Source organism: Protomyctophum bolini, assembly GCF_963924005.1.
Source record: "Protomyctophum bolini genome assembly, chromosome: 14".
Taxonomy (NCBI): domain Eukaryota; kingdom Metazoa; phylum Chordata; class Actinopteri; order Myctophiformes; family Myctophidae; genus Protomyctophum; species Protomyctophum bolini.
In genome coordinates, this window is record NC_137875.1 from 9,352,942 (window position 1) to 9,374,813 (window position 21,872).

The 21,872-nt window shown below is 42.8% G+C and overlaps 1 protein-coding gene across 3 annotated transcripts in view; it reads right to left on the reverse strand.

Moving 5' to 3' along the window:
• Positions 1-400: 400 nt before the first annotated feature.
• Positions 401-21,872, reverse strand: part of nfkb2 (nuclear factor of kappa light polypeptide gene enhancer in B-cells 2 (p49/p100)) — a 34,360-nt gene continuing 12,888 nt past the window's right edge. For 2 of the 3 annotated variants that reach the window (XM_080782367.1, XM_080782369.1), the window contains 20 exons: positions 20,847-20,887; positions 17,751-17,849; positions 16,767-16,918; positions 15,698-15,810; positions 14,979-15,137; positions 13,384-13,488; positions 12,670-12,758; positions 12,285-12,423; positions 10,109-10,252; positions 8,861-9,073; positions 7,971-8,112; positions 7,766-7,880; positions 7,125-7,332; positions 6,441-6,610; positions 6,125-6,227; positions 5,161-5,366; positions 4,565-4,655; positions 4,035-4,201; positions 3,494-3,605; positions 401-2,871 (listed from right to left, as the gene is read on the reverse strand). In XM_080782367.1, coding sequence (XP_080638493.1) covers positions 2,792-2,871; positions 3,494-3,605; positions 4,035-4,201; positions 4,565-4,655; positions 5,161-5,366; positions 6,125-6,227; positions 6,441-6,610; positions 7,125-7,332; positions 7,766-7,880; positions 7,971-8,112; positions 8,861-9,073; positions 10,109-10,252; positions 12,285-12,423; positions 12,670-12,758; positions 13,384-13,488; positions 14,979-15,137; positions 15,698-15,810; positions 16,767-16,918; positions 17,751-17,849; positions 20,847-20,887 — 2,648 coding nt within the window. In that variant the 3' untranslated portion in view covers positions 401-2,791. The remainder of the gene's footprint in view (positions 2,872-3,493; positions 3,606-4,034; positions 4,202-4,564; positions 4,656-5,160; positions 5,367-6,124; positions 6,228-6,440; positions 6,611-7,124; positions 7,333-7,765; positions 7,881-7,970; positions 8,113-8,860; positions 9,074-10,108; positions 10,253-12,284; positions 12,424-12,669; positions 12,759-13,383; positions 13,489-14,978; positions 15,138-15,697; positions 15,811-16,766; positions 16,919-17,750; positions 17,850-20,846; positions 20,888-21,872) is intronic. The other variant, XM_080782368.1, reaches the window with a different exon arrangement.

The following is a 21,872-nucleotide window of genomic DNA, read 5'->3' on the forward strand; positions in this document are numbered from 1 at the left end:
AAAGTGTGCTATTGCCATTGAGACATTTCAAAGTAAAAAGTATTTTAAAGACATTCCCCATTCCCTGCATCCATAATGAGACACCTGTTTGCCATCACACCACTCAACTCACTAGCCAATCACAGTTTAGGTGTGCCCTATATATATAAGCAGCATCTCACCCAGCAGTCCTCACTCAGTCTCCAGTCTTCACACTACCAGCCGACTCGACTACCAGTCGACTACCAGTCAACTCAACTACCAGTCGACTCAACTACCAGTCGACTCGACTGTGTGTATCCTTTTTTGCCCAACGTTATACACGTCTTAAAAAGGCGATAAAGACGTCGTCGGCGCTACGGGAGTTGCTAAAAAAGCAGTTAATTACCGGTAAGTCGTTGGCAGACATTAAGTTTTAAAGACATTTGTTTCTTTATTCAACAAAGAAGGAATTCAAAATGACACAGATATTCAAAAGGACGACAATATAATAAACCATCTGAATATCGTAAATAAATGCTGAATAAATTCCAAGATGTACTTCATTAGGCATATTTTTTCAAGGCTGTAAAACTGTATTTGGTTAAGATGAGAAACTCAACAAATACACAGTATTAGTAAAACACATCCAAATAACCACAGCCAGTACATGCTAAAATCTGTAGTTTTGAAAATGTAAAACATATGGAAGCCACACGAAGCATAGTCATAGCTTTTCCAGTCGCTTGTAACGATTACGTTTTAACCACTTAAGCCCTATTTTGTACTTGGGGAAAAGAAATAGCTTAAAAATGAAAAGATAAATCAATTGAAAACATTTAGAAATTATTTGACAATTTCGACGTATAATGACATCGGACATCGTCACATCGGGACCCCAGGGTTTCAGTGGTTAATAATATCATCAGTTTGTAAAAAATAACGGACAGAAAAATCCATTTAATGTCAGTGGTCAAATTCTGTGTGTGTGTGTGTGTGAGTACATTTCAATTAAATAATGTGTTAATCACGTCCGAATGTTTCGTAATTCCTTTGCCTAAAAAATTGGCAAACAAATGTACGCATTCCAGCATCAGGACTGGGGACACTATAGTAGACGTTTAGAAATAGACATTGCGTGAACAATTTCCGTGGTCCTCGTGATGAAATAAATATATATTTTTCAAGTTAAAAACATTACCAATTAGGTAAAAAGGCATGTTTTGGTTAGGATTTGGCATTTAACGGTTGTGTTTTAGGGATTAGGATTGGAGTTATGACAATTTATACTTAAAAATGGCAAAATAACCATTCTGCAAGCTTATAAAATCGTGTAAAATCTTTATGAAATTGCCGTCCTAGAACAATGTCCTGTGCGTGCGTGCGTGCATGTGTGCACACATCACTGTGTGCTGTGGTTGCCATTGAGCAAGGAATTAACCACTTAAACCCCAGCATCTGTGTTGGGGGTAAAATCTTCGCAGGAAAATAGCAGATCTAGGTGATCTGCTGATTCTGCTATTCCCCAATAGCAGAAAATACAGCAGTCCAGAGCCTGAGGGACTCCGGGTTGAAGTGGTTAAGAAGATAAGTGTATGAGCTGCTCTTCTGCCCGACGGCAGAAGACGGGGTTTTAGCTGTTTACTCCAAGGCTGATAAATAAAGTTTGAGAACAGAGTCTGAACAGAGTCTAGTTTGTACGTAGAGACGTCAAGGCTGCTTCCTGCTCCACAGTGGCACTGAGATGAAAGCCTTTTTAAAAGGTGCTTTTGGAAACATTATTCAAGGATTATATATAACCAAGGATAAGACAAGACGTTCTATAGCATATTCTGTAGGCGCACCGGCCGTGGGACACTCGATGCCGTCTGGACCAGGTTATGAATAAAGACATTTTTATTTTAGTTATTTTTTATTGATTGTGAACATTGTCAGATTATCGATTCAGGAAAACAAAAGGCATATCACACCGTCACACGTTATGTTGTGATCTGGTACGATGGTCTCATTGCAACACAGTTACACAGAGTGCACATCGAAACACAAGAGACCAGAAAACCAAAGTGTGATACGTCTTCTTTTATATTCGTGAACCGATTATTTAATGCAAGGTGGCAATCATTAAAAGATACTGTTTAGATGCACAATATTGAATCTGCCGACACAGATTCTGATATATTACATTATATTATATATTTATATTGAACTCATTGCTAATTAATTTTTAGTTCTGCAGGTGAAAGTAGATGGTAAGCCCCCCCCTCCCCACTAACAGATGACGCTCTTACCCCATTTAGACCTGAGGCCCATTCTAAAAATGCCTATCCCTATCCCAAGGTCTCTGAAAACCTACATATTCTTATTGAAAAATGTGAAAAAATATGTTGCTACACGTATAGCAAGTACTAATGGGACTCCCGGATTGAAAGGTGTAACAACGTATAGGTTGCAACAGGTCTAAATGGGTGAAAGAGACAGAGACAGGCAGACTGGCTGCTCTGTGAGTACAAAGCCATTGACAGTCACACTATTACCGCGTCATCAACAGCGGTGAAAATAACCAGGATTGTTTTTTAGAGCGATTCGATGCCGATATGGGAGTTTTACGGCCGATATGGCCGATTTCAATACGCTCCCGATAATATTGTGCATCTCTATTCATTTGCTTGTCCAGGCGGCTCTCATTGACTCCAATGCATTCTGTGGAACTTCCGGCTCCAGTTTTCCTGACGAACACTGACCAATGTGCCAGCTGGAACCGCCCGACCAAGTCACATATCTTCTCGTATATAATCCTTGGTTGTTCTTGGTTATTACGGCCTCTTCCCGGCACTCACTGATTGGCCAGGGCTGGCGCCGCCTCCTCGTCCTCATCCATTGGCTGACTGCTGAAGCCGCTGTCTACTGTGGTTTCTGATTGGGCAAAAGAGACCATGGGAAAGAAACCTGGTCATTGTGGGGTACAGTACATGCAGTGGTGGAAAAATACTCAAATGTTAAAGTATTCAATAGCCTACTGCAATGTAGATGTACTCCGTTGCAAGTAGACAGAAGTCCCGTATTAGAAATGTGCTCAAGTAAAAGTACACACACACACAGATTGTGTGTTCGAATCCGGGTACCGACAACTTAGCTCGTCAGTCTTATTTGTGTATATTGTTCTTATTGCGTATTGTCTTCTTTCTTGGTCCCACCTTATCGCTGCTTGCAGGTATATTTTGTATTTTCTTTGCTGCTAAGCAACAAGCTATATAATGCTTAGATGATTTCTACCATATTTCTATTAGGATAAATGTGTGCGACTATGAAGACGAAACGGACTGTTGCTCTGGTTGCTCCAGGTTGCTGTATGATGGAAGCATTTGGAAATTGCGAGAGGCAACGTGAGATTATGATCCAGTGTTTGGAGTCTCCTTATCGTCACTTCGTGCCAAGTTTCAAGCTTGCGGATCTGCTGCTTTTGATGTTTTTGGTGTGTGTGTGTGTGTGTGTGTGTGTGTGTGTGTGTGCTTGCGTGCGTGCGTGCGTGACCTACCCAGGGTGTGTTTGTCGTGTTGTAACTCCACCTGTTGCAGCAGTCGGACCCCCTCCGTCAGCCCCAGAGACTGAAGAGCATCCACCAGGCCCTCCACAGGACCCCCACCCACCTACACGCACGCACACACACACACACACACACACACACACACACACACATAAACAATGACGTAACATATCGTTGCTGTCGGGCAGAAACCTCAATATCTCCATGTTTAAACTTTTGAATTAATGAATTACTACTTGATCACAGTCAATCACACAGATCACACAAAAGCATCAAAAGTAGCAGATCTGCAAGCTCGAACTGTGGCGCGAAGCGACACGTTTTGAGCCTGTATATCTGCTACTTTTGATGCTTTTGAATTTGAATCCTGAAAAGTAGCAGTTTTGGACATAAATTATGTTGAGGGTTTTCACCCGACTGAGATGATATGCACTACAAGATGCACTACAAGATGTAAATCTGCGCACACACACACACACACACACACACACACACACACACACACACACACACACACAGAATCCCCCTATACCTGGTAGTTGTGCAGCAGGTGTTGGCACGGCGAGGGGCTGTCCTGGTACAGGTGTGCCAGTGTGAGCATGCCCAGTTTCTCCGCCAGCTGTCTCCATGGCACCTCGTCCACACTGAGCAGCTCCACCAGCCTGGTCACTGTGTCACTGTCCAGACCACTGTCTGACTCTGGAGGGAGTAGTAGGGACATGGTTATCACTGTTCAGACCACTGTGTAGTATAGGGACATGGTTATCACTGTCCAGACCACTGTCTGACTCTGGAGGGAGTAGTAGGGACATGGTTATCACTGTCCAGAGACCACTGTGTGTAGTAGGGACATGGTTATCACTGTCCAGACCACTGTCTGACTCTGGAGGGATTGGAGGGACATGGTTATCACTGTCCAGACCACTGTCTGACTCTGGAGGGAGTAGTAAGGACATGGTTATCACTGTCCAGAGACCACTGTGTGTAGTAGGGACATGCGTTGAATTTTTTTTTGTTTGACTCGGTCCACTGATCAATAGTGTGAAAACAGCAGCCACCTACCTGTGGTACTTTCACTGTGGCTGCTTTTGCTCTTCTTGCTGTTCTGTCGACTGGACCTGGGACTGTGACCCGAGCCCAGCAGGTTACGCACCTGCAGGACCACAGCACAAGATCAGTTTAAATGTCAGGAAGGCTAGTCAACAACAAACAACAAGGTACATGGTCACGTCTTAAGTAGAGTAGAAAACAACTTGAGTGTTTGCAACAGTGCAGCACTATCCCTATATCTCTCTCTGGCACAACAGCACCCATACTGGTACTGATAGTACTGGTGCTCATTAACGTCACATAGGTGACCAACACATAGACACGGTCGGACATTGCTGTTCCTTGGAGTGGTTGCACCACTCAAAAACTATATGTTTCTATATTGGTGGTGCTCAAACTATTTCATGTCAAGGACACCAAAAATGATGTGTTCGGCCGCCGACCCGCGTCTGAAAATATGTTGAAAAAGAATGTATATAATAAAAACACACCTTAAGTTTTCATTGTGTCACCATTAAATAGGAGACTAAACTATGTACTAAAGTATTATGTCAGTTCCATTGATTCAAAGCTCTAACACAATCTATTGATTGGCATGTCCTCTGTACCTTCTGACAACAGGCCAGGTCCAGCGGGGTGTGGCCCGACGCCGGCCTCTTGCGAGGGTTGATTGGCTGCGAGGTGACCTCTTGACCTTTGAGCTGCCCTCCGAGTGGCCGGCCGCCCTCCTCTTCTTCCTGCTCTTCGTCTGACGAGGAGGAGGAGGAGGAGCTAAAAAAGAGCGGCTCGTCGTTCTCCACGTTTTTATCGGCCCCTGGAGAAAGAAACAAAAAATAAGCACGCGTTGTTTAGTTTTTCTCTTTGGGTGAACTGATGTATGCTTCGTTTTGTTTTAATTGTTCCACCATTTGTGCCAGGGGAATCAAATATCTGTATTTTAGTGCTACAACACTAAGATACCCATGTACCTGTCAAAATACTTTTTGCCCAGATTCGGCTCAAACAAGGGGTTAATTAATTTCGCTTCTATGCCACTAAAATGTAACCTGACGCTGCCAGATGAGGGCGGTATTGCGGAAACATATTCCCCAACACAACACTCATCTGGGATCTCTGACGGAGTTGAGCCCTGAGTCAGATCTGCTTCGTACCGAACCAATCAGCGTGAGCTAAAGGCGGGATGCGGATGTGACGGTATATAGACACGTCGATATGATTGGTTGTGTTTGCACGCCCACACGGTGATAGACAGACGCTCCCATCCAATCATCTACCATGTATCTTGAAAAAAAGGAACAGCCCCGTCATCGAATTTGCTTCCGCGATCCCAGATCCAAATAAGCTGTGAAACAAATTTGTGTAGCAAGCTTTTTGGATCTGGCAGCGTCAGGTTAACTAAAATGTGGAACGGAATTGAAAATGGAGGACCCTGATGTAAACAAGTATTAGTGTTTTTTCTTGTTTTATCCTCGTAGCAGTTTTTGCATTGACCTGTACTTTCTTTTAAATGCACCCATTATTTCAATCAATCAATACAAAAAGTCATTCCGTGTTATACCGAGAGAGACTGACCTGCAGCTATGAGCATGGAGCAGAGTGTAGGCGAGCCCATGCTGGCGGCCAGGTGTAGAGGTGTGTTCCCAGCAAACGTACACACGTTCACATCGGCCTTCAGCTGCACAGGTACACGACAGAGTGTTATTACAGAATAAACCGGTAGAGGGCAGTGCTGTACACACATCAGCCTTGAATCATCCCAACACAGCAGTCTGTTTGTTCAGTGTGTATGTATGTACCAATGTATGGTGCATGTGTGTGTGTGTGTGTGTGTGTGTGTGTGTGTGTGTGTGTGTGTGTGTGTGTGTGTGCGTCTACTGTGCGTCCTCACCTCAGTGATGAGGAAGCAGGCCACCTTGAACAGATTGTCCCTGACTGCCTGGTGAAGGGCGGAGCTTCCGCCCTTCTGCTCAGGTGCATTGATCTTGGCCCCGCCCTCCACCAGCAGACGCAGCACACGCTCCCCGCCCCTCCTTACCGCCAGGTGCAGAGGATACAGACCTGACGGAGAACAGTCGTTATCACACCTGCTTAAAACGGTTTTCTAAAAAACTAAAACAAAACAAAAAACAGTGGTGCTCAAACTTTTTCATGTCAATGACCCACAAATTGATATGTATTTGGCCGTGGATCTCAAAATCTCAAAATATTTAGTTCTAGGGACCCCCTAGAGGCCTAGAAGCAAAGACTTGAGTTAAAAATGTTCCCTTTAAAAAAATGTACAATACATTGTAAGATTTATTTTCAAAATTAAAAAAAAAGAAATAGCCAAAGAATAAAGTAGTTAAAATCTAAATCTTTCAAGATTCTATTTCTATTCTAGTCTATTAAAATAAATGGACCACAATGGAAATAAGCTTTGGCTATTTTTGTGAATTCAACAACTGTATGTCTTAGACTTAAAGTGATCACTAGTGACACAGATGTTTGCTGTCATTTTGGCACCTTTAATGGCAATACAGTATATGTGCTCTTAAATGTTGCCAATAAAGTATCCTATTGTTGTTGTACTCACCATTGTAGTCTGCAGTGTTGACCAGGTGTGCGTGGCGTTCTCCCAGGTGTGCCAGGAGTGGGTGGAGCACGGCCTCGTCTCCGCCCATGGCGGCCAGGTGGAGCGGGCTTCGTCCGTCCTGGTCCAGCAGGGTGGGGTCTGCCCCCGCCCGTAATAACACCTCCACCACCTTCACCTGTCTGGTGATCACTGCTAGGTGGAGCGGGGTCTTGGAGGAGAGGAGGGGAGACGTCAGTTTTTGAGCACATGTCTGAACTTTAATTCCTGGCCGTCGGCAACCACGAGCATGGAATCCTCTTCGCATTTGAGTAAATGGTCACGCCTCCCGCCTACTATTAGTAGGGGATAAAGTACAAGCGGACTTGAGCCACGAGAGACATCACAGAGCACGCTAAATCGTGCAAGCTGCCATGTCGAACGTTGCAAAGTTCGCTTGGCCGACTCAGCCCCGTTCAAGTTGCGACACGATAGGGACAGAATAGTAAATCATGTTGTGGCTAGACTGTTTGCCCCATATAGTTCGAATCACAGTGCACAGCGCACAAGCGCACTGGCCAAACACAGCGCGTCCTTGCTCAAACGCCAAGAGGATCCCATGCTCGTTCCGCAACCAGTAGTGTAAAGTTTAGGACTTTAGTTACCTGTCGGAGGTGGTTGCAGGTGTTGAGGACTCGCTGCTGTTGGCTGCTCAGCAGAGTGTGTATGAGCTGCAGAATGACTCCGTTCTGCTGGTGGATGATGGCCAGGTGCAAGGGACTGTGGGAAGGAAAAGTACAAAATGTCACACAGTGAACTCGATAAAGATTTCCACCACAAGCCAGCAATGACCCCTGGCCCCTGACTCACGTGTCTCCGTTGTCGTCCTGGACCCCACATAGGTGCCTCTGGATTGCCAGAAGGACCCTGACGTCCCCAGTGCTACAGTAGTGCAGCAGCGCCCCGGCCGTCTGTCTGGCTGTCTGCGTGGCTCTACTGTTGAGAGAGGCCGCTGGACACACGGACACGCAGACGGAGGGATTAGAGTTATCCAAATTGCACCAAACATAATCTGTTTTCAAAAGGTATCGTCCCTGAATTGTGTCGTGTCTAGATGAGTAACGTATAAGGGAGAGATGCACATTCCTGTTGCTCTGGATTAAGAGCGTCTGCCAAATGCCTAGATTTTTAATTGCTAAATGTGTTATTCACAACCTTTTTTCATTTCAAGGACCCTCATTTTAAGATGTGCCACAGACCCCCATTTGATACTTTTCTTTTTCTTTTTCTTTTTTGGGACCACAATCTAGACTGTACTCAGCAGGGGTTGACACTAGAGGCACTTGCCAGTCGGTCGGGCAAGTACAGGTCATGTTCTACTTGGCCACGTATCAGGCCTACTTGCCTGAAAAGTAAAAAAGTGAATTAAATTACAGTTCAATTTAACACCTTTTTCTTTCCGGTCATACCCTTTTTTGTTTTTTTTATGCCACATTCAGGTACGTGTTTAGACAGAAATATCCTGTTGTGTTTATAGACGGTTCAAACGAGTACCTGAAAGCAAACTCCACCTGCCCGAAGGTTTTATGGGCAACCCTTAGTGTCAACGCCTGCTCAGTGTTTAGTGTTTAAAACAATCGCTGATACTCAATTTGCAGAGTGTATCAAAGGGGGTCTGTGGTCTAATCGAATGCATATTAAAACTGGGTCTCCTTGAAATAAAAAAGGTTGAGAATCATTGGTCGATACTATAGTCTTACCTATTTGCAGAAGCTGTTGCTGTAAAGGTGAGCTGGACTGCCCTGAAGCCTGCTGTTGGATAAACTCTGTTGTGGTCTGTTGTGGCTGTGGGGCGGAGCCTGACTGTGGGGCGGAGCCAGACATCTGGGCCCCTCCCCCTCCTGTGTAGCCAGTAAACCCCCCCGAGTAGAAGCCTCCTCCTCCATTCATCTGCTGGTTGAACTGGAAACCTGCTGGGCAAGACCACCAAACACATGCTCCTGTGACTTTATGGAAAGGACAATATCAGGGGTGCCCACACTTTTTTGACTTGAGAGCTACTTTCAAAATGACCAGCTCAACAAGATCTACCCACCGAAAACATTATAATACCGTTGCTGAAAATGGCTTTGGAATAGCGGCGCTGGCATTACATTTAAGACAAATGTACTTGGAATGGGAAATAGAGGGGGCGAAATGCGATGCTTGTAGATCGGCTATTTTCTCTATTATATTTAAAAATGTACAGAAAGTTCAATGTTCTTCCCCTAAAGTAGATAACATTTCATTAAAAGCGGTTGTCGATTTGAGCTGGTTGATAAGAAATCTAAAAATGGACTCTCAGATGTTAAGCAAGGAAAACAGAAGTATCAGAGGAGAGGTCAAGGGGCCTCTCTGCATCACGCAGTTCCATATTTTCTATATGTTGCATGGTTTGTCTTATGCTTTGTCCTGCAGGCTAACTCTCTGACTAAAATGACCATCGCATAACCCCGAGGAAAAGCAGAAGTATCGAGGGGAACATACTGTACAGAAATCGTCATCTGGAATCCACCTATTTGGCTTTATGTTAACGTATAAAATGGGCAGGGAAAGATTTGACCAGTGCGCAGACTTCACGAACTGTCACTTGGTGATTGAACTTAAATCTGCAAGGGATAGAATTCTGACGCCCATGAGATCTCATGTAGTACATTTCATTCTATTAATCAATCTGTAATACTTTTAACTTTATGCAGTTTGATTAAATACATGTTAAATCCTTAATACCTTTGTCCGTTTACCAATTAAAGGACGTGCAGAAATAGCGTGCTCCAAGAGGGTTTTCTAAAGTATCTCACTGCACAATTTGTTTGTTCAAGAACTGTATCAAGAGCCTATCTCCAACAGTTTGAGAACTGCACTTCTGCCTTCTTGGAGTGTGGAAGTGACAAGGATGGCACCGTTTGATGCACTTTGGGGAGTGTGTGTTGACTGAATGTGACCATTGCTCCTTCATCACTTCTTACCTCCTCCACCCCCTACGCCTCCTTGTCCCCCTCCTCCTCCAAAGGTCCCTCTCCCTCCTCCTCCACCTCCTCCTCCTCCTCCTCCTCTCCATGGGTCGTAGTGTGGGAGGGGCTTCTGTTTCTTCCTCTGCACCTCCTCTTTATCTGACAGAGAGACAGATGAAAGAGAAAGAGAAGAAAGGGGGAAATAATGAAAACAAGAATATAGCAAGTGGGAATAAAGACAGAAACATGTATTTAAGTTTCCCCCAGTAATGTTTGTCTTTTCCTTGACTGTGTCCGTGCAAACAAGTGACAACCAGCATGAGTAGATGCTTTCAAAACCACCACAAACACAAGAGTTCACCCTGCCACTGATGATATATTGAACGACCTGTGTTAAATTCTGATTCTTTATTTCTAATTTAACAGGAAGGTCGGGACACAAATGGGTTAAAGTTTGAATTATTATGTATTGTGTATGTTGCTGAGAATTATATTATTTTGGGCTGTGTATGTATATTGGTTGATGCTTGATTGTTAATTGCTTGTTGTCTCCATGGTAGGGAGCAACTATCAGCTGTGGGGTGTGGGGAACATACCAACAGTATGAGGGTTTGTTTAGAGTACCCTGTTTTCTCATTGTTTATAATGATATATGGTTAATTGCTTGAATAATAAGTTATGTATAATAATATGTGATGAATAATATGTGTTGTCCCTGGACATTATTGGTGTAATTGTGGAATCAATTTAGGGTGGTGTGTTCCAGTGGGAGGAGCTTAGCCTTTATATGTAGGGAGGCCTCCCACTGCCTGGCAGTCAAAGTAGGACTGTGGAGGTGGAAGGAGCTAGGGCCATCTGTCCAGTGCATCTGCTAATACCTTTGTTTTTGGTCTGTGTGAATAAAGACAAACAGCATCTCTGCTTCAAGGACTGCCTGGAGGTTATTTTCTATATATTTTCCCGGTTTTCATACTACCCACACTAGGCAAGTGTGACAGTGTTTCAGTGTCTTTTAGGCTCATGTTCACACCGGCAGCCCCAAACCCTGCCCTCGTTCTGCAAGGAATCAGAATCGGTTTGGATTGAAAGCAGAATGGTTTTAAAGACCCACTGAAATGGAAAAATTACGTTTTTCCAGACTTTTAGAGCATACCGTGGAGCATTAAGGAGTGAGGACATCATGAGAGAACTCATAGAGGAGAGAAGCTCTATGTGGCCAGTGTGGGAAACTGTTCAGCCAGGACAGTATTCTCAAACTTCACCCGATAATTCATACAGGAGAGAATAAGCACTACCACTGTGGCCAGTGTGGGAAACAGTTCAGCTCCAGCAGTAATCTCAAACATCATAAGAAAACTCATAAAGGAGAGAAGACATACCACTGACAGTTGGTGATTGTGAGTAAAAATCCTCTCAAACAACTTCAAACAACATCACATTGTACGAAACTTTGGGCAATGTATACAACACACATGCAACAGACACACACACACACACACACACATTCTCCCCTCAATATATCTTCCCCTGAAGAACGAAGATCTCTTGGAATTTCTTGAGATTTCTAGGCTACCACCCAAAGTACTCACTTGATTACCATTTTCTTAACTTTAAAGTCACCATGGAAATGCAATGATCATATAATGATGATTTAGTTGTTAAGGTCAGGTGTGTGGAAAAGCAGTGGTTGTAACTAAGTAATGTATGCCTACATGTACTCAAGGACTGTACAAATTTGAGTTTTTTACCAGCTGCTATGCAATAGCAAGCTGAGTCTATAATCGATGTGCAAAGCTATTCCAGCTGGTTTTCTCATTGGCTGACGTATGTGCACACCGCAAATATGTCTGGGCGGAAACAAACGACTCAGAACATGATAGTTCCGCCTTAGAGAATTTTGGTTCCTACCTAAACTACTACGCTGAAACTGACACAGAGGCAGTTATAGCGGACCCCCGCAGATAATAATAATGCAGCTGGTAATTAATTGATTTAATTCTTGTTTATTTATTATTATTTTACTGGAATATTTTCATGTTTCAGTCATCATAGTGTTTTTCTTTCGTGAATTTCACCCAAATTTAGTGATAGAGTGAGAGTAATAAATCCCACACTCACTTCTTTCCACTGGACCATTGTCACATTGGACCAAAGGAGAAGTGCAGGTGAACTGCTTGTAAAGTATCCATACCTTGCACTTGCGGTACATAGGTGAACTGTTTGGGGTCGCTGCTGTCCCCTGCCTTCTTTCTCTTCAGCTGGAGGAAGACTGTGACTGGCCGTTCGATCTCCGTACTGTGGTACGGAGGAGTCTTGAACACGATGGCATACTGAAGAATGAGGAAGAACAAGATGTTTGTTGATGTTTACCAGGACTCGGTAGCTTTACAGACAGTAATAATAATAATTCATATTTTGCTTGTATTGCACTCTAGTGCCTGAACTTTTGTTTAAATTAATTCAATACACACACACACACACACACACACACACACACACACACACACACACACACACACACACACACACACACACACACACACACACACACACACACACACACACACACACGCTACCTGTTTGTGAACGTCGGTGGGTGAAAAGTCTCCAAAGGCCTCCCATCCCCCTTCCTCCTCTTCCTCATAAAAACGGATCTCTATATCATCTGGAACATGCCATACACAGCACAGACAATACATCACATCGACCATCCGTATAGTGTGAGGTGTGAGGTCAGATGTAAGTCATTTTTAAATCAGTTGCAATAACTGACTATCATTACACATAACAGATATAACGAATAACAATAATGTGAACCAGATTTATTTCAATACCACCACTAATGCAATGCTGCAGAGCTCCTACTACACATATGTTAAAAATGCAATCATGGCGATTTAAACAGTTACAGATTAAATAATAAGCAAAATAAAAGCTAAAATGACTAACGACATTAAATAGTCTCTCACGTGTTGTGAGCTTGTAGATTGGCTAATTTTGGTCAGAATATTTGGTGTAGAGGGAAAAAGACTGCACCAACTACAGAGGCAACTCAGGTCCATTTTAATAAGTAGGCCTATAGAGGGTTTAAGTGGTTAAAACAACTTAAACCCAGTCTATACTTAGTAAAACGGACCCAGAGTTGCAACTGTCTCGTCCCTAAATATAGCCAATCTAGCTTGTTCATACTATAGATTGGCACTTTTGGACCTTGAGGGTGCTAGTAGGGATCAATGGGTTAAATGTCCCATTTGAACCACTGTGCCCAGTTGATGTGCTGCTCTGCTCACCTTTCTGGACTTTGTCGCATAGCAGAAATATCTCGTCTCCTCCCAGCACCGAGCCACACGTCTTATCCATGCGAGAGATCTTCAGATTGGAAGCATTGGGAGACTCTGGAGGAAAGAGGGAGGGAAAAGGGAATTCATTTGGGATTAGGATTGAATTGGGATTCGAGAGTGAGCACACCCCCGAAACTGTTATTTGAATGCAATGGTGGATTAAGATTAACTAGAGCAGTGCCCGTTGGAGCCTCTACAGCAGTGCCTGTTTGTTGGGCACTGGCCTACTTGGAACAATCAAGTTGGAAATGCATGCCCCACCCAGATATTATGTCTGTGCCCCTTTTATGTGCATATTATGGAGTTCTATGTCAGGCATGCCCAAATATGGAGTCTATGCAGACGTCAGAATGATGTCAGAACAGGCCAGCTCCATATATGGATACTGGGCAGGGGCCCTGTCTAGAGCCCGGGCAGAGGCCTTTTGGGGGCGGTTCTGGACATTCAGCACATTTAAAAAATATGGTATGAATGAAATAATATAAAATAAAGTTGGTTAAGTAATAGTGTTTGTGTAGAACTCACTGCTGTCATAGATAGGGTAGGTTAAGTACTAGTACTTTTAGATGGAGTGCCGTGATTGTTTTCCCCCCTAAAACATGATCATCAGGTATTCTGATTAAACTAGGAGGAAGATTTCTTTCAAAAAAGTGTACAGAAAGTGTTAAAATTATGTTTTTTTGTGTGGCCACACCCACCAGTTCATTAAGTATACATGGCCTTCACCTTAGCGCCAATCACCTGAACTTAAGCCTCGCCCACGGTTGTTTTTGTACGATAATGTGGAAGGGGTTAGGGTTATGATGTCGCTAAAACGGTGTTATTTTGATTGGGCCTTTCAGCTTTCAGGAAGAAACCAAAAATACACAGGGAAGACATATTTGACATATTAGACATATTATAACCAAACCTGGGGGTCTATTAGTTAACTCTATAAACTCTATAAACACATGCAAAACAGAAAAAAAATCAGGGCACTCCATGTCTCCATCTTTAGCCTGTTAGTGTACAAATAATAGGGTTTGTTATAGTAATAGTGTTAAACTCACTACTGTCATAGATAGGGTTGGTTATAGTAATAGTGTTAAACTCACTACTGTCATAGATAGGGTTTGTTATAGTAATAGTGTTAAACTCACTACTGTCATAGATAGGGTTGGTTATAGTAATAGTGTTAAACTCACTACTGTCATAGATAGGGTTGGTTATAGTAATAGTGTTAAACTCACTACTGTCATAGATAGGGTTGGTTATAGTAATAGTGTTAAACTCACTACTGTCATAGATAGGGTTGGTTATAGTAATAGTGTTAAACTCACTACTATCATAGATAGGGTTGGTTATAGTAATAGTGTTAAACTCACTACTGTCATAGATAGGGTTGGTTATAGTAATAGTGTTAAACTCACTACTATCATAGATAGGGTTGGTTATAGTAATAGTGTTAAACTCACTACTGTCATAGATAGGGTTGGTTATAGTAATAGTGTTAAACTCACTACTGTCATAGATAGGGTTGGTTATAGTAATAGTGTTAAACTCACTACTGTCATAGATAGGGTTGGACACCACAGGTTTGAGGGCTCTGGTGAAACCTCCGTTGCTGTCCTGCAGGTAGGCGGTGAACTTTAACCTCACTATGTTGAGGTCCATGATCTTCCCAAGCTCCTTAGCTTCCCTCACGAGAGAACTCTCCTCTGCTTCTGTTCAGGATCACACATGCGCACACACTAGTTTGCTAATCCAAGTAAGAAAACAACCCACAAACAATGTCATACTGGTGGTCCTGTCTTACTGTATGTCATCATAAGATTTGATCAGATAATAAACTAGAACTGCACTCTGTCAAGTGCCTACTTGCTTGTTGCACACAAGTAGGCCATAAATGGCCTACTAGTGCGCAAACAGAGCGTGCAAGTACTGTCGACCGCTACAAACTGTCAAATCTCAGCTTCTCTGTGAAAGAACGTTTGAAATATTGAATTATTAGGTTTAGCTATTTGCTACGTATGGCTTTCGATGGTGACGTATATGTCGATCAGTGTCGGGTGGATTAAGGGAAATGCCTCTATGTATATGTAATGTGTAAGTTGATTAGCGGTATACTGTGGTTACTTTGCGTATGCCCCGTTTGATGTATCGTAGCAGCATATGACGTCGGGGTATAACTGGTATAACTAGCTCTCAATGATGACGAAAACTATTACTTGCACGCTCTGCTTGCGCAAGTTATAAAGATTATTAATAAAGACTCTTGTTGTACCTGTGGAATGGTAGAGCTGACCTTTTAGTCTTCTCCTCTCCTCTTTCAGCCTTTTACTCAACACCTCAACCACTCCTTTCTTAGTCACATGGAGGATCCCCAGGTTGCTGAAGCTGTATGGGAAGATTATTTACTAGCAATTCATCTCTCAATTACTTTTTCAGTTGAATAATCAGGTGTAAGTGATTTTAACACCAATCTTCTCCCCTGGTGGTCTCTGGTTAAGCTAAGAAGGTTAAGCTCTTCGTTCCTACTCTGACCTATGGTCATGATGTGTGGGCCACCACCGAAAGAATGAGGACGAATACAAGTGGACGAAATTAGTTTTCTCAGACGAGTGGCTGGCATCTCCCTTAGAGATAGGATGAGAAATACTCATTTTTTCTTCTCTTATAAGAACAAATTGAAGGAATGATTTTTCTTTTGTGTTATCTCTTCTCTAATCATGAGTATTTTAATCATGTTGTAGTTGTTTTAATATACTGCAATCATGTATATCTTGTTTACAAATCATGTTAATTTTTTTTTTGTATTGGGTCATATTGGGACATACATAGTAGAGAGAGGCCTCGTATAAGCCACTAATTGCCTCCTTCTATCACATTCCCTTTTATTTTTTGTGTTTTCTTTTGTATTGTTTTTTACTATGCTAAATAAAATAAAAGTTCAGTCACGCGAGAGAGATTCAGAGTAGTCCTGCTGCTCCTTTGCTTTGAAAGTAGTCAGTTTAGGTGGTTCGGGCATCCCGAGCATCTCCCTAGGGAGGTCCTCGTTGCACGTCCCACTGGGAAGAGACCCATAGGCAGACCAAGGACCAGATGGGGGGGATTACTTGGGATCCCCCAGGAGGAAGTTACTAATGTTGCTCTGGAGAGGGAGGTCTGGAGCTCTCTGCTGGACCTGACTCCCGGATAAGCGGTTGAAATGATGAACATTCAAAAAGGGGTCCATGGTGATGTTAGGGCAGTGGTTCCCAAAAGTTTTAGCGCAAGACCCAAAGGAGAAATTAGACCTAGAGTTTAGAGCCCAGGACCCAAACTAGTGCTGTGTGATGTGAGTGGATACTAACGATGCGGTGAGGTCGTTAGGGCCCACGTCCAGTGTGCACGTGCCATTGTCCGTGCACTGTCGCCCCACCAGGCTGTGAGCGTGCACGCGGGGAGGGTCTGAGTGAGTAACGAGCTGCACCTCCACCCGTGCATGACCAACATAGTTATTCACCTGAGAGACAGAGAGAGAGAGAGAGAGAGAGAGAGAGAGACAGATTGAATAGTTAGTCAGAAATGGAAACAGTACATGGTACAGTCAGACATTCACGCTAAAAGGATAGCACAAAAAAGTCCTGGGGACTCCATTGTGGTTATATGTAGGCAATTCATCAACATACCATAAATAATTAACACAATAATACATGCCATCTGACCAGCTCAGTGGCCTTGTGGTTAGAGTGTCCGCCCTGAGACCGGGAGGTCGGGGTTCGATCCCTGGCCGGGTCATACCAAAGACTCTAAAAATGGGACCCAATGCTTGACACTCGGCATCAAGGGTTGGATTGGGGGTAAGTCCCTGCGACATACTAGCGGCATGTCCAGGGGGTGTACTTGTACATCAAGCTGCCTCACGCTACAGAAACAGGAGATAGGCTCCTGCCCTATGGGCTCGGCAAGGCTTACTTACTTACCGTACTTACTTATATATGTACAAAGGAGAAAAAGGAAATCGATGCCAGTGAATGACACCTCCTTTCTATGGCAATGTATTATTTAGACAGAAACAGGCCTACCCTCAGGAGAAGGAGAGGGAGATTTTGAGAGTGTACAGAATGACGAGAAAAACAAAACAACATGCCACAACACAACATCTTAAAGACAGTCAGCCTCCACAGAGCATGACAAAAAGGAAGCATCCTAAAATAACCCAGAGACAGCTGAGGTCCAAACAGTGGTTAAAAAAAGTGTTTTTGTCTAAACTGGACTAAATGGTGTTAGGCATTGGACTAACTGGTCTGGCACCCCAAACATATCAAAGTCAACCCGTTACGATGTTGACTGACCTTCACTGTGGGATAGGTCCTCCTGTTCTTCTCACTGGAGGCCCCCGGGAGCCCGCCGTGGGAGGGGCCCTCACACTCATACCGGAACCTGAATCCTCTCTGAACACGCACACACACACACACACACACACACACACACACACACACTTAATATGCAATGTCCTCACTGGAGCGTCTTGATTAGCAATCATGATCAGGATATAAAACACACCTGTAAACGCCACCACTTACTGGAAATGTCACTTCCTAAAGCTAGGACTTTCCAGCAGTCATGTGCCAAAACCCGTGGTGGAGTACATTTACTCAAGTACTATACTTTAGCACAATATTGTGTCACTTTGAGTATGCCCATTTTTCTACTACAATTATTAGAAACTTTTAGTTACATTTTGTAGATAATATAATTACAACACATAGGCCTACAGTACATTAACCAAGCAGCACTATGTAACTTAATTTTAATGAATACATTTAATTTTGTTCAATATGTATGTTAATACAATAGCAAAATTGGCCCGGCCCAGATAATCGATTTACACTCAACCCAGATTCGGCTGAAACAAGGGGTTAAATAAATTGTGCTCCTATGCCACAAAAATGTGGAACGCCATGCCAACAGCCGTTGAGATATGTGAATCCCTAGACTCCTTCAAAACCGCCATCAAAGAGCACTTACGGGCGTCTGCAATTCGAAACTGGGCCCTGTAAAAAAGTTAAAGTCCCCCCCCCCCTATTTGTTCATACTATATATTTTCCCCTGTTGTTGTTGTTCTTTTCCTTTTTTTTTTAACTGTGTATATGATGATTGTATATTTAATATGTGACTGCCCCCTGTATATATTGTATTGTACTATATTAGGGTGTACTGTATAGTATATTTAGAAGTATGGTATCTTATATTAGGTGGTCTATTTATAATTCACTTTGGTTAGTTTGGTTTCTTTACTTTGCTGTCCTAATTTCTGTTCTCCTCATCTTGCAGTGGATTGGGGAGCAGAGCTGTGATGTCATGACAATCAGTCAAGTGGCGGCACCTGGGCCCGGTGCCGACGCCCTGTATAAAAGCCTGTCTTCCCAGTCCCTTCCTCAGCTCTGTTGTGTTCAGTGCTCTCTTGCACTTCTCCCACTATGCACCTTCCCCAACACTTTTGTTAATACATTCAACATGCACCCATACCTTTCACTCATGCATACACCCACTACACTACTGACTTCCACACCTCATCTATTTGCTCCTGATTTGGTTTGATTTGGTTTGATTCCTTAATTAATTCCTTCATTTTTGATTACTTAAATACATTTATATTGCCTTTGAATACTGCGTCTCCCCTGGTTTTTGTTGTATACTTGGCTTCCCTAGGCCAGGTATATAACAAATGGGGGCTTTGTCCAGTGAATTCTGAATAGTTGTGCAGTAAGTTTGGAGAGTCAAGTGACTCGGCTCGCCCTTCTGCCTTTGTTCTCTGCCGCGGTAGTCTATGGGCAACTTCGCCTTAATTAATGGCTTGTCTGGGCCGTGGTTTTGGGGTTTTGTGAATGAAGTGACGTCATTTGGGAACCATTCCGGGGATTCCCTTGTCCATTCAACAGTCCGGTGAGTACAAACCACTAAGCGATGTTTACTTCAGCGTACACGCTTGTGAATGTGCTCAGACTTTGGGAGATGCAGTAATTTGTTTGTAATTTATTTGAAGTTGATTTATTAAGTTTGGTTACTTTTGCATTCGTCTGTTTGATTAAGTTTGTGCTAGTGGAGAGGTTTTTCCTGGTTGTTGTGCTGCTAAAGTAAATATATGTATAATAATTATTATAATTATAGTATAAATATATATAGTTTGCTTGGCTGGTTTTGTTTTTTGATTGTATAAGAGTGTCTCTGGTAGGCGCGTTTAGTTCTGGGGTATAGAAAATAGCTCGCTGGGTCTAGGCCCGGGGGGTGGTTTAGGTGCAAGGTGCGGGAAATTAATGTCTTTAAATATTCTGATGAATTGAAAATGGAGGACCCTGATATAAACAAGTCTTAGAGCTGTTTCTGGTTTCATCCTCGTAGCAGAGTTTGTATTGACCACAGTAGACTATCGTTGAAATGTATCCATTCTATACATTTTGCAATCAATCAAAACTCGGATCACTTGGAGCAATGAATTACGGCCCTTTTACGGCCCAGTTCTGGCTTGGCCAAAAGGGCAGAGCCAGAGCTGGGCCGTAATGGTCCGTAAACAAAAACAAAATGCATTGCTCCAAAGGTCACGACACGTCTCACCTAAACACAGGATCTGACACAAACTTTGGTCAAGATTCAGTTTCTGCCTGCAAGTGCAGGCAGGCTCTATGGTCTATGTGCTCTATAGCCCAATGGTCAAATGTCAGCACTTGTGGTAGGGAAACCAGGTTAAAATCGAGGTTAGATGGGGAAAGTTTTATATTTCGTATATTAAAAAAGAAAGAAAAACATACAATATACATGCTGATGCCAATACGTTTGTATTAAATCAAGTCGCATCTTAAATACAGACTTAACAACGTAACAATGTAGACTAGTATCCACTTAAGACGGGACACACTTCCTCTTGGAGAGCAGGGGGAAACCTGCACCATGCACCTGTTGACAGCTGTGGAATTTCTGCCCTGCTTCCTCGCTCGGCTTTAAAAAGGTCATCTGATTACTGTGACACACAATGTGCACCCTGTACTGTACGCCCAGTGGCTTTATGTAAATCCAACCGTTTGACCGTCAACAGCACAGGAGCAAATGCTTGTATCCGGTGACTTAACACCCAAGTCCACTTATTAAAACATAACTTTGTTTTCGTTACCAAATCTTCCTAATCTTCTGTTCGTCTTAACGCTTGTTTTCTCTGCTTTGCTTAGCTATTCATTTGCCTATAGCACTGTTTTCCTAAACTGTGGACCACTGAGGAGGTACCGTGAGGAGGATATGAGGTGAAAAGATATATAATAATAATAATAATAATAAAAACTAAACAAACCAATAACAAAACAGCTACGAAGGCACACCGTACTACGGAGCCTCCTTCCTTTTACACAATGAATAAAGATATGTATTCTAATGGTTTGATTATTAGTTCATCTTACCTGTTTGGGCTCCTCAATGATCTGGATATAAGGTCCATGAGCTGAAACAGGAATACACATAATTATGGTTATATATGGTTATTTAGATGACTCAGCTCATTATCCAAAATTCAGAACAAAACTTTACTTTTGAGACAAAACTTAATCCAGAGTGATTTACAGAAAGCACATCAAATACATAGAGACAGTGCAGTGTATCAGTAAACTATACTGTAGGAACCAACAACCTAGCATCAGTCTAAAACGGTATAATATCCCCAAAATATATATGTGTAACTATAAAAACTAGGACCTATAGCATCTGTCTAAATAACATGATGTTGTTTTAACCTTTGCATACGGGCTGAGGTGAGTCTGCAGATTAAGGCAGACAATTGGGAGTGAGTCTGCAGTTCTCACTGCAATGGGGAGTTCCAGTGACAGTGACAGTTTGGGAGTCAGAAAGGAGAAGAATCTGGGACGTCAGGACATTTTTCATCATCCACTACAATTCCAGATGGATTCTAAAATAATTCACTAATATTGGACATCTAGGAAATTATGTGGAATTATTATTCACATAATTGCAATTGCACACAGTTTGGCGCTGATCCGTTCAGCGGTTTGCAAGATTAGCTCTAGATAGAGACACACACACAGACCCTCTTAATATTGAGTTTTTTTTTATTATATGTTATAATCAAAATAGCTGATCTGCAAGCCCACAATGCATATGCAGCATGGCATGTTGAGAGCTTGTAGATCCGCTACCCTTCAAAGCCATGTGCTTGAGCTCCACGATTCATGAATTACTGACTCATTATATATTCAGTCAGGACAACTCATGAATGGATGGAATATATATATTTATTGAATATAAAATGAACAATATATTTATTATGGTTTGGGGGTAGCTGGGGTGGAGGAGGGTGAGCAGCAAAGGTTTTTGCAGACAGCAGCACAGCCGAATCAGTGCAGCAGCAGCAAGCAAGCAGGATGAGCAGTGCAAATGTCCAGTTTAAATAGCCGGTATGAAGCTGGAATGAG